This window comes from Somniosus microcephalus, chromosome 9 (genome assembly GCF_052327205.1).
Source record: "Somniosus microcephalus isolate GS21.2 chromosome 9, FLI_Smic_1.0, whole genome shotgun sequence".
Lineage (NCBI taxonomy): Eukaryota > Metazoa > Chordata > Chondrichthyes > Squaliformes > Somniosidae > Somniosus > Somniosus microcephalus.
This window is the reverse complement of record NC_140995.1, coordinates 209,360,966-209,375,327: the sequence shown is the minus strand read 5'-3', so window position 1 is coordinate 209,375,327 and position 14,362 is coordinate 209,360,966. Positions and strand designations below refer to the sequence as shown.

The 14,362-nt window shown below is 44.3% G+C and overlaps 1 protein-coding gene across 7 annotated transcripts in view; it reads left to right on the top strand.

Moving 5' to 3' along the window:
* The window catches only part of LOC147112989 (sodium/calcium exchanger 1-like), a 334,193-nt gene that overhangs the window by 236,988 nt on the left and 82,843 nt on the right, over positions 1-14,362 (top strand). For all 7 annotated transcript variants that reach the window (XM_085997853.1, XM_085997852.1, XM_085997851.1 and 4 more), the window contains 2 exons: positions 3,655-3,785; positions 13,718-13,817. In XM_085997853.1, coding sequence (XP_085853979.1) covers positions 3,655-3,785; positions 13,718-13,817 — 231 coding nt within the window. The remainder of the gene's footprint in view (positions 1-3,654; positions 3,786-13,717; positions 13,818-14,362) is intronic.

Below are 14,362 nucleotides of genomic sequence, written 5' to 3'. Positions count from 1 at the left end.
TTATTTTACGCTCTTGGGTGTGTCTCATCCTATATGTAATACCTCCTAAAACAGGTAGAACGCCCTGAATCCGGCAACCTCGGGACCGAGGCTGAGCCGCTTTTCAGGTTTTTCCGGACTTCGGAACGTGTTTCTGATGTCCAAAGTCCGGAAACGCCCGAGCCCAGGTTGTGGTATTTCCGGTCTTCGGACATCAGAAACACGTGCCGAATCCGGAAATGCCTGGGCCCAGGTTCCGGTTTTTGGTAAGCCTCCCTTAGGGTGTCCGGATTCCAGACCTCTGCCACCAATCGTCCCGGATTTCGGAATTCCGGATTTGGGACGCTCAACCTGTACTGCATTAATGAAGCAGTTTATGGCATATTCCTCTGGAAACAGACTTGCTTGAAGTTGAATCTAATTGAATTCATACTATAATTCTTCACAAGAAATGTGTTAGCTGTTATAATCACTGGGCTACGATCCTAGTGGTTATGCCAGGTTCACGCCCGCCTGTGCCCTCCAGCACTAACTCTGCTGGGGTTTAGGGGATCGGTGGGATGGTACCTAATTTATATAGCGTTGGTGGGGCCCTGCATCACTACCGATGCATCTCTGGCATCCACCTACCCCATGAAGATCTGCGGCTTGCCCACCATGCGAGGGGGTTGGCCAATCCCCCTACATCCCGAGACCCTAATATGCCCTCCCAGCGCCATGGGCAAGGGGTGCTGATCCAATTCTTTTGAAAAACAATTCCCCTTTCCATGGCCTCGACCCCACTGTTGGGTTGACTAGCACCCACCTGGAGGCCGGTAAACTTCATTTCTCCCAGCGTATCAGTTTCCAGTAATACACTGGGTCTGTACTGAGCTGGGAAGTAGAAGCTCTGAGTGAAGAGAATCTCCGCCCCCTTGATGTTGTATATCTTGTATGGGGTGGGTGAAAGTTCTGCCCTTTAGAAGACCAATCACAAAATTCCAGAATTGGCAGAGACCCAGTATAACCAGGCCCCTTCATGTTTTGAGTGGGTTCCACCAGAAGCCTGTTAGATTAACAGCGAAACTCTATGGGAAATTCGGGCCCATCATGTTTCATTACTGGGTGTTGCAAATAAAAATAAATTTTACGACATTCAATCAAAGTATAAACACAGTTTAATATTAGCAACCAAGATTGTGAGAAAAATTATTAGTGTGACATAAACAATAAAGTTTACTTATTCTGTTTATGGTTTGGAGATGCAAAGATGAGTTTGAGAAATGTGGCTGTTAGTGTCCCAGCATTTTTCTGCTTTTGTTGTTTTGTTAAATAATTGAGTAAATATTTCAGAAATATATAGCGCGATCTAATTCTATACTTTGAATTTAAAAACCTTGGAACATTGTAAATTTACACTGTTATTGTTTAGTAAATTATGATGACCGTTTCCTATTTTAGATAAATTAGCGATCTAAAGATTTCAAAATACAGCCACAGTAATTACAATATTACTTTATATGGGTCATCTGTAATGATCTTTAGAACCTTAAGAATTCAATTGGAATTTAACCTCTCAGGTTTCCTATATGAACTAATCAAAATTAATTTCAGAACGTTGACATTTGAAGAAATTTTTTAGTAGTTGAGTTTTGCCCAATTTCTTTTTTTAATGCCGGTTGCCACCATGTGTTCTCATTCATCTGTAAGGCAGGACACTGGGCTATGGATTTCTTCATGACTCTTGTCAGTGCTGCGCTGTGAGCAGGTACCAGGAGGGATGATTAACATGAAGTGAGCTGCAAAATGCCAATTTTTCCTCCCACTGCTCACCGAGTGGCCCAGATGAGCACAGACACTACTCAAGCTACCCAGAGCAGGAAGGTTTGAGTGACAGAGAGCTACCCTGAGTAGGCCTTTCGCTTTGGTAATTCAGTGCTCAGCCTCTTAAACTGTCCTCTTGAGCAGTTGTGTCCAACTAAGTGGGTGTGGAAACTCAGTTTCAAAGATGGCCTGCAGTTGGCAATAAACCAAACATGCATTGTCACACATTGTACATCAGTATCTCAAGCCTATCTGTATTTGAAACTAAATTTGGTGTACCTGTAGGCATGTCACGGAGGAATATACTTTAAATTTGTGATTCAGGTTATTGTTTGCAAAAATAAATATTTTGATATATATGTTTAGGTATGTAGTATAATTGTTCATATCACACGTGACTTCATCCCCAGGAAGATCATGTCACAACAGAGGATAGACCGCACTGCAAGAAAAAGAACATTTCCCAGGGACATCACCGGAAGCAGTCCACAATCCACATAACAACTTTCCTCACATTTAGATTTCAAACTTATATATTTTTATTGCTTTTATTTTACATGATGTTTTATGTAAACAGAACACATAATGAAGAGTTGTGTGATATGATCTATGTTTCACTTTTGGAACTGACCATAACTCACTTATGACTTCATTGCTCATGAGTTACTAGGTCAGCTTACTCTGGACTATAATTTGCAACCAATAGGTCCTAATATTGCATTCACTATCTTTAAGTGATCAGGAGAGTTTGGCTTAGAGATGTTACTAAATAATTGACATAGTGGGGTAGGTTTTCTTCATATTATGCTTGGGTGTAAAAGATCACTTGGGTGTAGCATATAGAAGAAAATCAGCCCGGGAGGATCGCACATATGTATCGGAGCCTGCCTGATTTTCCTTCCATTAATTTAAAAATGGTTAGAAAAATAGGCATGCTCCATTGTGCAGGCCCAATTCTCTTCCATGCGCTGCTGCCAGCCGATAATTTCCACCTAGATGCTAGAAGAGGAAAATCTGCATAATCTGTAGTTATAGAGTATTTATAAATTAATAATTATGTTACAGCAGTTATCCAGATTTATTTTACCTATTTGTATATATAAAAGAACATAGCATCATCCTGTACAGCCTTGCAGTGTATTAGCAAGCATATAAGGCTAAGAAAAAGGGAAAAATTGCTTTGAAAAAGGTATGTTTTCAGAGTTTTGCACTGGCAACTTCGTACAGACACAAAGAAGGACCTGAAGATTGATAACCAATGCATATGTTAGTTTTATAAGCTTATGATAAAGATTAAATGCTTTGATACTTAGTGATTTTTAGTTAAAGACTTTACCTGTCACCTTTTGCCATCCATAACAAGCATCTTCCATAATGTCCCAGCAAGTCCATTTCCGAGCTTTTTATTCATCCCTCTCTGATCTTTTGTGCAAGGCATTTCAATTCTAATCTGTCCTTTATGAAAAATGTAGCGTCTTGTGTCTTTCTTGATCTGGATCTTCCTTTTATCTGTGTGGTTTGTTACTAGATGTGTAATTGAGAAAAATTCTAATATGGCCTATTAGCATTAGCCAGATTATTTATAAGATGTGTTTTAATATGCTAATTAAAAGAATCATTTTTAAGAATGTTGCAATTTGAAAATGATGTGTCTCATATAGAATAGAACTAAAGTTAGGGAACCGTGTGGGAAAACAATTACATTTTTCAGATATGGTAAGTGCAGTAAATTGTATTTGACTTTGCAGACAACTTGGTAAAGTTGTAGCGTGTACAAATATTTTAAAGTTTTATGTGGAAGTATTTCGTTTTAAAGTTATCTCTGCAGGATATTTGTTTCTGTTGATATCTGGTTATATGGTTGTATTGCAGGTGATACTGAAGATAATCAGGCCATATCAAGCAAAGATGAGGAAGAACGGCGGATAGCTGAAATGGGCCGTCCTGTCCTCGGAGAAAATACAAAGTTAGAAATCATAATTGAAGAATCCTATGAATTTAAGGTACTAAATGCCAGTGTTATACGGCTGGTTCTCTGGTAAAAGTTTTCATCTAAGTTGTTACTCTTACCTTCAGACCAGTGAAACAAAGAGATCATGACTAAGTTCTCCAAGCAGCCTATCTGTTTCCTATAGATGGGCCCACACACAGCAATAATGCTATTTATGCATTTCCTTCATGAAAAGCATTCTTAACTTCAATAATACAGTTTTCCATGAAGATGTGGTTGTATATATTTCAATTAAACATTCATTGCAAAAATATTTAGAAAGTATATGTACAATACATAGATATTGGGGTAGATTTTGAGGTCAACCACCTGATGGAAATGGAGATAGCGCCCCAACAATGGTGGGGAGCGACTAAATGGCCTGTGTTATATTCACCCAGGCCTACCATTAGGCAGCTGTAGTGCCCACTTGAGTCAGGCAGTACGCCTGTTTAAAATGCAAATCGGGATCTTATGGCGTACATAGAACTCCGTTTGACATCTTAGGACAGTAGTATCAGCTGGCAGTCCAGTCGAACAGGAGCTGACAGGTAAGTTTGTGTTCATTTCTGTGGTGCTCCTCCGGGCTGCACAAAATCAGCCTGGGCTGCTGCTGCTCTGGAGAAAAAATCTATTGAAACTCAATTCCAATTATTCTTTACATTTGTGGATTCCTTTTGTCTCCGGGCTGCCGTAGCAGGAGATAATTCAGTGGATATCTGAGAAGAATAGTTCTTAAAATCTTCCTTTATGCTAGTTTAGACAAAGGGAAAAAGAGATATAAACAGTTTGGCCTAGAAATTCGGTGGGCTGCGCCACCAGTTAGCGCCTAAAGAGGGCACTCAGTGGCTTTAGTGCCACTGGCCACGCCTCCCACGATATTTAGCTGGGGCGCTAATGGCGGCGTTAGCCTGTTGCGCTGCGCAGCCACCGATGATGTCATCGGTGTGTGCAGCGCCCCGCTACCGCCCCGATCTCGATATTCGGTAGCGCCCGCCTCTGTAGTGCTGTTCGCAAATCGCGCCCGGTTCACGGGGCCTACCTGTGGCGGCAGTGGCGCAAATTAAGGTGGAGGTGCGGGGCGGCCGTTTTTTCGGCGGCCGCCTGCCAGCACCTCCGTCCCCGGCCTCCTGATCTCCCCCCGCGGCAGTGCCGGCTGTTTTCCGAGAGCCCGGCACTTCTCCTCGGTGCCGAGCTCTTTTGCCGGCCCTCGCGATCTCTGATCGCTCTGGTGCAGGCCCCCCCCCCACCTTAAGAATGGGAGGAAGGCCTGCAGTACCGCAGCGCGCCGTGCCGCAGCATGTGGCGCTGCGGCACGTTGCGCTGCGATATTCCGTTTCAGCGCCGTAAGAGGGACGCGGAGCGCCTCGAGCCTCGCCCCGTGTCCCTCTTGGGGCGTTCAAGCTGAATTTCCGGCGGTCGCAACTGCTCCGATCGCTGCGCTAATTCCGGCGAGCTTGGCGCCCCGTTTGCGGCTCCACCGAATTTCTCCCCCTTTGTGTTTTTCCTATTTCACTGTGCCCCTATTTGATTCAGAAGCAAACAAGGACCTCCATGAGCGTCATATCTCAGGTAAAGCCTTTCAACATGGATGTATAGTCCAAAGTTACTGAAGGGTACTGCAAACGTTTGAGAGCTTTTATTGTTTTGAACAGACTGCATAAATTAAATTGAAGTGCTGCACTCTATCTAATCTGCTGATTGGCTCTTGCATTTGTATAATCTTATTTCTTAATAAAGACTTGTATTTATGTAGCGCCTTTCACAACCTCAGGACATCCCAAAGCACTTTACAGCCAAGTAAGTACTTTTGAAGTGTAGTCACTGTTGTAATGTAGGAAATATGAGTTAGTAGTTTTTACTCTGAGCTCAGTCTGTTAGTATGATGTTTTCCACCAATTGGAGAGATCAGAAGAGTATGGCGGTATTCTGTGCTATTTCCGTGTATACCTAACACCAAAAGGGTCCATTATTTACCCAGTGTCCTAGATGCTATGTGCATGGATGTGAAGCTCCTCTCCTCCCCTGGAGTTCTCGGTACTGGGCCCAATATGGGATGTGAAGCTCCTCCTCCCCTGGAGTTCACGGTACTGGGCCCAATATGGGATGTGAAGCTCCTCTCCTCCCCTGGAGTTCTCGGTACTGGGCCCAATATGGGATGTGAAGCTCCTCCTCCCCTGGAGTTCACGGTACTGGGCCCAATATGGGATGTGAAGCTCCTCTCCTCCCCTGGAGTTCTCGGTACTGGGCCCAATATGGGATGTGAAGCTCCTCTCCTCCCCTGGAGTTCTCGGTACTGGGCCCAATATGGGATGTGAAGCTCCTCCTCCCCTGGAGTTCACGGTACTGGGCCCAATATGGGATGTGAAGCTCCTCTCCTCCCCTGGAGTTCTCGGTACTGGGCCCAATATGGGATGTGAAGCTCCTCCTCCACTGGAGTTCTCGGTACTGGGCCCAATATGGGATGTGAAGCTCCTCTCCTCCACTGGAGTTCTCGGTGCTGGGCCCAATATGGGATGTGAAGTTCCTCTCCTCCCCTGGAGTTCTCGGTGCTAGGCCCAATATGGGATGGGACTTGGCATGAATTGCTAATGCAACCGATCTCTGAAATTCCCACAAGGTCAGCGCAGCGGAAGATCAGTGAACACTAAGCTTGATTCTTGCTGCTCCTGCCACAGCGGCACTGGAACTGGAAAGGTTACCCTATAAAGCAAAAAAATTCAACTGAAATGAGACTTTGTACATATTTTTAATCCTGAACTTGTATAAGTGTGCAATTATTTCATGTCGCATTTGTGGGAAATATTGTGAACATATCCTTCTAATGCCTTACATTTTTATTATCACTGTATTTAAGGGTTATTTCTATAGACCTGAAATATTCTAACAAAAGTCAATGGGCCAGATTTTGCTGTCAAAATAACACTCAATGTTATTTATGCGTAAATGATACAGCAACTTCAGGTGAGGGGCAGATATGCAGTTAAATGTGAATATCCAAAAGTTGCTGTCCACGTTGCGCCGCTCTGCCATTAGTTTTGCCAAAATAGCATCTCGCTGTCTGTCTCCCCATTGGCATGCATTGAATGGCGTGAAATTGCTGTATTTGCACAGTAGATACGAACTAAACTCGCCACAGAAAATTAATTCTTGTCATCACAAGCGTAAGTGCCCTTTTAACAACATGATAACTGTTAATTACTGCCAATCAACCTCTCTGACACGGAAAATTAACTATTACAAGTGTGGAGTCTCATTCCTTCAGCTTTAATTGTTGGAGATTTTTTAAATGACTAAATTAACATTTTTAAAATTACTTTTCTTTTCTCTTTTCTCTCCCTCTCTTAATCCAATCTTTCTTTCCCTCTCTTTATTTCTCTTTCTGTACCTGATTTGACGTTGAATTCACTCACTCTAATTTACACTTCCTTTTCAGTCCTTCCACTTTTTATTTCTCAATCCTTCAATCTGATTGGTTAATTAAAGAGATATACAGTTGTTTTCCCTGTTCACTCAGGTCCAGATGCCCTGTTTCAATCGCTGTGCTGTTACCGGCTCGCACTTTCAGTAATGTAGTGGGCAGAAATGTTTGAGCTGAAGGGTGCAGGGGCAAGTCTAACTAACGTCAGATGCTGTTCAATGCTTTGCTACAGCAAAATCTGACCCAATATAACAGCATCTATTAAAACTAACACAACTTTCAGGCAACAGTACCAATACAAGTGAATGTGCATCAATACAAGCACAATTCACAATATCTCCAAATGAACACTCACTTGCTGGAGTATATGGTAGTGGCAGTGCTAATGGAGGAAGCAAATTCAGGTGCATCTTTTATAATTCAACGGTTATGAATGCCACATACAAACAACAAGGATACAATATGACAATCTCCTTGTCCAACCTTCAGGGATAGCAACCAGCAGGCACGCTGGGTGGGAAGGCCGGCAAGAGAGTAGGATGGGGCAGTTGGGGTTGCTGTGATGAGTACCTCGATGGGCCCTTCGGAGGATGCCAAGAGAGGCACAGAGTGAAACTGTAGGCTTATTTACGAGGGAGTCAAGTCTGGGACGGTGGTGGGAAAGTAGGAAGGTCCAGGAGTGCTGAAGGGTAGGAATTTAAGAAGGCAGAGTACACGAAAGGGAAGAAGTGAAAGGAGGCATGGTGATAAGATAAAGGGGTAAGGAAAAAAGAAGGGGAGAGAAAAGGGGAAATAGAAGTGATGGGCTCGGGTCCGGAGCGGCAGCCAAAACGAATGGACACAAGAAACTCAAGCTCCACAGATGTGGTTACATGCAAGATTAAGATAGATATGTCCTGGTAATAAGCAGGGAATAGAGAGGAGGCAATAGGAGGTAGAGTCCAGAGTTAAAGTCAGAGGTCCTGTGGTGGGATAAACTTGATGCAAGTAGGATAGAATCAACGATGAACTGATGTCCAGGTTCGGAGACCGGTGTGGAAGGCAAGTGAGTCCAGAAGCTATCCGAAGGGCAGAGCACTGAAGGAGGTGATAATATGGAAACGAGCCAAGATGAAATGCAGAAAAGATCACTGGGCAGAAAATCAGCTGTGGTTCCTGACATTGAACTAAGCAAATCGAAGAGCTTGATGGCACAGCAACTCCACTCAGCAGCCAATGTATTTCCAACCTCTTCAAAATCCGCTCTGTTCCGAGGCCCAGAGGCCGCTCTGTCCCGGGGCTCTGAAGCCGCTTGTTATGTTACTCCGAGACCTTGTGGTTGATAGGCTGAAGTTGCCATCAGTCACACTATCTCCACTCACCGCCTCCAAGTTAGGACATACATAGAGTGGATGAGCTCCCAGCACATAATGGGTCGGATGTTGGGAGCTCGGCAGAGAGGGCAAGAAATAACATGAAAGCTGCTGACAAGGGTACTGAATAAATTAAAAGCATGCGGCCAAGAAAGACATTGGTAACCTTTACAAAGGTTGCTAATATTTTTAATATATTAGTGGATCTCCAGGTAGTCAAAATCAAGTACTGTCTTCAGGTCAAACAGTCTTAGAGGGTGAGGAATGAATTGGACCAAGGTAGAAGAAGCAGTGGAGGGAAAAAGGAGGAAGGGAGAAAGCAAGGGGCATGAATAGGAAAAACAAGTAAGGTGAGGGAGAGAGCTGGCACGGGGAAAGAAGGGAGTTGTGAGGATGGGAACAGAAAGGGCCAAGCTACTTCGGGGGAGTAGGAAAGTACCTCAACTGGGAGTGGGAAAACAACCTCTTTGGGATGTGGGTCAGCGGAAAAAGTAGCTTCGTGAAAAGTTTGAAAATTGGCTTTCATTATAGAAATTTCACAATTTTAATTTCCATTGAAATCAATGGAATTGAAAACTGGAAGGTTACTACAAACCAAATGGCTGCCTCTGTGCTGTAAAGTTCTATGATATAAATCGATAGTAGAGTATTTCATGGAGTTATCTTTAGTTAATTGTGATCCACCAGGCAAAATAAAGTTCATTTCATTGATTCTTTGGCTACCTTATAAACCAGACTGTGAAGAGTTTCAGTTATCTGCAAGGTAACCATGTGGAAAAATCTGTATACTGTACTTTCATCAAGCATCATCATCTTAATTTGACAGCTCATGAAAGAGGTGCAAGCTATCTTCAAAATGTTATCATAGTTTTCCACCGCCATTGTTCTGCTACTTGGATATAATTAATTTATATGTGGAAGATAAATAAAGAAGAAGAATGATGGATTACTTATCTTAAGAATAGTCCCCCTTATTCTTTAAATAGTGTTCATCTACTGCATACAAATCTCCATTTGTCCTGTCTCTCCTTTCTCTCTATAACCTGGAGTGCTTGGAGCTTTTCCATTTTTGTATATATTTGCCTCATTGTAACAACTCCATCTCTTATGCTGCCTTATCCCATGAAAAAGCATATTTGGTATTCCGGGATTTGTTTTTATACACAGTGGGGGTTGCAGAAGATCAATAAGACTCAGGTGGCTATTGCAAGGATGCAGAGTTTTAATCCTATACAGACCCTGTGGTTTCTCCTGTTTGGATTATGCCATATTTATTTGTACATGGAGAATAAACTACATTAAAGGAATAACAATATTTGTCAAGATAGCCAAGCTGACCATAGATTGTAGAAAACCTTAACATTTCACTCTTCATTCTGCACTTCCTCCAGTTCTCTCTGTTGCTCCTTTCTTCAGGTCTTCTCATACACAATCCAACCAGGTCAACTTTGTCATTCCATGACATCTGTCTGTGCACAACCCATCCTTGGCATATTTTCCCAGCTAGACCATTCCTCATCATCTTCTGTAGTTACCAGTCTACAGCAATAATGCCCGGCCTACTGCAGTTTTCTTGCTGTAACATACTGGCCCAGAAATTCGGGTCGGGGGCTTCCCGCGGGTGTAAGCCCCCGACCTGCACTTACCTTGCGCGTCGGCAGTTGAGCTGTAGGGCCCCGTGGAATTCCGCTCCGGGGCCTGGCCCAGCTGCCGGCGCGCTGTGCTTACGTGTCCCAGGGGCGTAGTTAGTGCGATGCGTCCCCTGGGATCACGTGAGCCATGGGCAGCCAATCGGAGGCGGGAAAAGCCCATTCATAAGATTGACAGGTAGACCTGTCAAAACTTATAAATACTACGGGCCCAAAATAGCAGTAAACCTTCAAATAATTTTTTTTTAAATTCACACTTTTTAAATAAACTATAAATTACATTAAATAACTATTTTAAACAATAATTTAAATTTTTGAAAAAAATAATTTTATATTATAACGGGGCTAAAAATAAACTTACCTTGCTTTAAAGTATTTAAAAAAAATAAACCTGTGGAAAAAATGTTTTAATTTTAATTAATTGACCACTTACCTTGCAAAAAGCAGGCCTTACGCCTGCTTTTTAAATGTGTAAATCCTGCAGGCTTAACCTCGCGTGAAAACCTGCAAAAAAAAAACAAAGTTCAAAGCGCACGCGCAGCCTCCCTTGCGCGCGCGTTCGACCTCTGAACCTCTTCGTTCAGAGGATCGGAAGTGCCGGTTTCCCGCGCATGTGCAGTGCATGCAGGAAACCGGCAATTCCATTCAGCCTACGGGTGAGTACTCCGCGCGTACTCACCCGGGGAGAGCCGAATTTCTGGGCCATTATTTTACTACATACAGGCCACTCTTTCCAATTGCTTCAGCTTTGTTCACTCTGTCCTTCCAAATGATATCCGATATCTGCTTTGTACAACATCTTCCAAAAGCATCCCGGTTCTGCTGCCTTTGTCAGGGCCCAGCACTCGGCACCATAAAAAAAAGTGTCATAAGCTTTCCTTTTCACGCCTCATGATCTGTCGCTCCTTCTCCTGGAGCCACAAACTCCGTTCCCTAGCCACTGACTCCATCCCTCTCCCTAACATCTGTCTGAGGCTGAACCACACTGTTCGCAACCTTGGTATCATATTCGACCGTGAAATGAGCTTCCGACCACCTATCCGCAGCATAACAAAGACCGCCTACTTCCACCTCTGTAACATCGCCCATCTCCGCCCTTGCCTTAGCTCATCCGCTGCAGAAACCCTCATTCACGCCTTTGTTACCTCTCGACTTGACTATTCCAACGCACTCCTGGCCGGCCTCCCACATTCCACCCTACGTAAACTTGGAGGTCATCCAAAACTCAGCTGCCCGTGTCCTAACTCGCACCAAATCCCGTTCACCCATCACCCCTGTGCTCGCTGACCTACATTGGCTTAGGTTAAGCAGCGCCTCGATTTCAAAATTCTCATCCATGTTTTCAAATCCCTCCATGGCTTCGCCCCTTCCTATCTCTGTAATCTTCAGCCTCACAACCCACCCAAGATATCTGCGTTCCTCTAATTCTGCCCACTTGAGCATCCCTGATTATAATCGCTCAATCATTGGTGGCCGTGCCTTCTGTTGCCTAGGCCCTAAGCTCTGGAATTCCCTGCCTAAGCCTGTCCACCTCGCTACCTCTCTTTCCTCCTTTAAGATGCTCCTTAAAACCTACCTCTTTGACCAAGCTTTTGGTCACCTGCCCTAATTTATCCTTATGTGGATCGGTGTCATTTTTTGTCTTCAAATACTCCTGTGCAGCGCCTTGGGAAGTTTTACTACGTTAAAGGCGCTATATAAATACAACTTGTTGTTGTTGAGTCTAAAATACTTCCAGATGTGTCTCCTAACCTCTTTCGCACATCCTCCTGCACCAGTCATAAAACCCCCCCAGCACACACACTCACCCCTGCCTCTTCACCATCACTGAACCATTCTGACACTTTCTCTTCAGTCTTCGTGCCAACCTTTATTTCTTCATCGATCTCCTTTAGCACTCTGACAATCTTTCAGCTACCCCATTGATTTTCAATAACTCTTAGATTCTGTCTTTCCATGGTCTTATAAGTAACGTACAGTAAGAATGTGAGACATCTGGATGTCCGCTTTGTTCAGTTGGTTGTACTCTTTTCAGAATCAGAAGGTTGTGGGTTCAAACCTCATTATATAGGATTACATAGGATATACGGCACAGAAACAGGGCATTCGGCCCAACCAGTCCCTGCCGGCATTTATGCGCCACTCTAGCCTCCTCCCGTCTTTCCTCATCTAAATCTATCAGCATAACCCTCTATTCCCTCTATCTCATATGCTTGTCTAGCCTCCCCTTAAATGCATCTATACTATTCGCTTCAACCACTCCCTGTGGTAGCGAGTTCCACATTCTCACCACTCTTTGGGTAAAGAAGTTTCTTCTGAATTCCCTATTGATTATAGACTTAAACACACAATCTTGGCTGACCGTTCGGTGCAATACTGAGGGAATGCTGCATTTTCGGAGGTGCCATCTTTCATATTGTTTGTGAGACCCTGCTGTGTGCAAATTGGCCTACAACAGTGACTGCGCTTCAAAAGAAATCCATTATTGTGAATTGCTTTGGACCGTCCTGAGAGAGTAATAAGGCGCTATATAAATGCAAGTTCTTTCTAACTCCAGATCTTGCTCGGCGGTGTTATGGGAGCATACCACTCGCCCAACCCTGCACGCCTCACTCACACCCTTAACTCCTGGGCCTCATTTCCATGTTGGAAGACTGACTCCCGCCCGAACCCAGTGGGAATTATGACCTGGCCGGCTGGCAGGAGGCCACCACCAGGGACGCAAGGAATCTGGCACTAAGGAGGGCATCACGGTCAGGGGAGGGAAGCCTGGTGCAGGGGAGGTCTATGATTTCCTTGTGGGGCCTGGAGGAGCACTCTTGAGCCTCCAGGCCCACAAGGAAACCATGAAAAATGTTAAATGACGTATCTTGCCGGGTCTCTTCTGGGCCTGCTCTTGCAACTGCCAGGTTTCACTGGCGGGTCCAGCAGTGTGCGAGACTTGCACAATCAGCAGTTAAAATTGCATCTGGGTCTTAAATGAGGCCCTGACCGGCATGTGGCAGGGGCCTTTACCAAAACTGAAAACAGTGCTGTTAAAATGACGGCTGGCAGGAGCGCTCTGGAAATGAAGCGGGAAGCACCTGACTGCCATTTTAACCACCCACCTACCCTGTTCCCATCAGGAAGGCAGGGTTAAAATCAAGCCTTAAGAGTCAACTACATGGTGTAGGACCAGAGTCATGCATAGGCCAAACCAGGTTGTGATGGCAGGTTTCCTTCCCTGAAGGATATTAATGAATCACTTGGGTTTTTGTGACAATCCAGCAGCTTTCATAGTCAGTTTTCTTTTTAGTGCCAATCGATAAATTACTTGCTTTATTAAATTTGATACGAACTTGCAACCTCTGGATTGCTAATCCTGTACCATAACCAACATACTGCCATACCTGTTCCTAGTCAGCTTAATACAGGCTTTGTGGAGGGAGTGAGTGATGTTAAACTGGATCATTTGTTACGATATCTGACCTATAAGGTAGTGAAATACACTTAAGTCTTACAAGTGTTTCCTTTATTGCTGCAGAATACTGTGGACAAACTGATCAAGAAGACAAACTTAGCCTTGGTTGTGGGGACTAACAGTTGGAGGGATCAGTTTATTGAAGCTATCACTGTGAGTGCTGGTAAGTAAAAAAAAAAATCACTTGCATTATATAGTAAAGCAAAGTTATGAATAAGGCATCTTGCTTGGAGGCAATGTAAAAAATTTTGAGTGACATTGAGCAAAACATTGGCGGAGAATTTTAACCCCCAAAAATGGGTGGGTTTGGGTCGGGTGGGATGTAAAAATGTTAAAAATCTGAAACTGGTCTCCAACCTGCCCACTTCCAGTTCTGACGGAGGCGAGTCAGGGGGTGGTTTGGTCATTTAAATATTATAATGAGGCTGCATGCCTCAGAAATTAACCACCATTTTAAATTTAACCCTGGCCAGCCGGGTTTCCGGGCCTCGGGGGAACCCGACAGCTAAAGGGAGGCAAGGACTGCTGGATCCAGGAGGTAAGTGCATTTCCACTTACCTGCTGGATCCAGCTTACCTGCTTCACCCACTCCCAGCGATCGACCGCACAACCCTTCTGATCTCCCCTCTGGCCTCCGATCTTCCCTCTGCTCCTATCCCGATCTTCCCCCGACCCTGGCCTCCAATCTCCCCTCTGCTCCGGACCCCC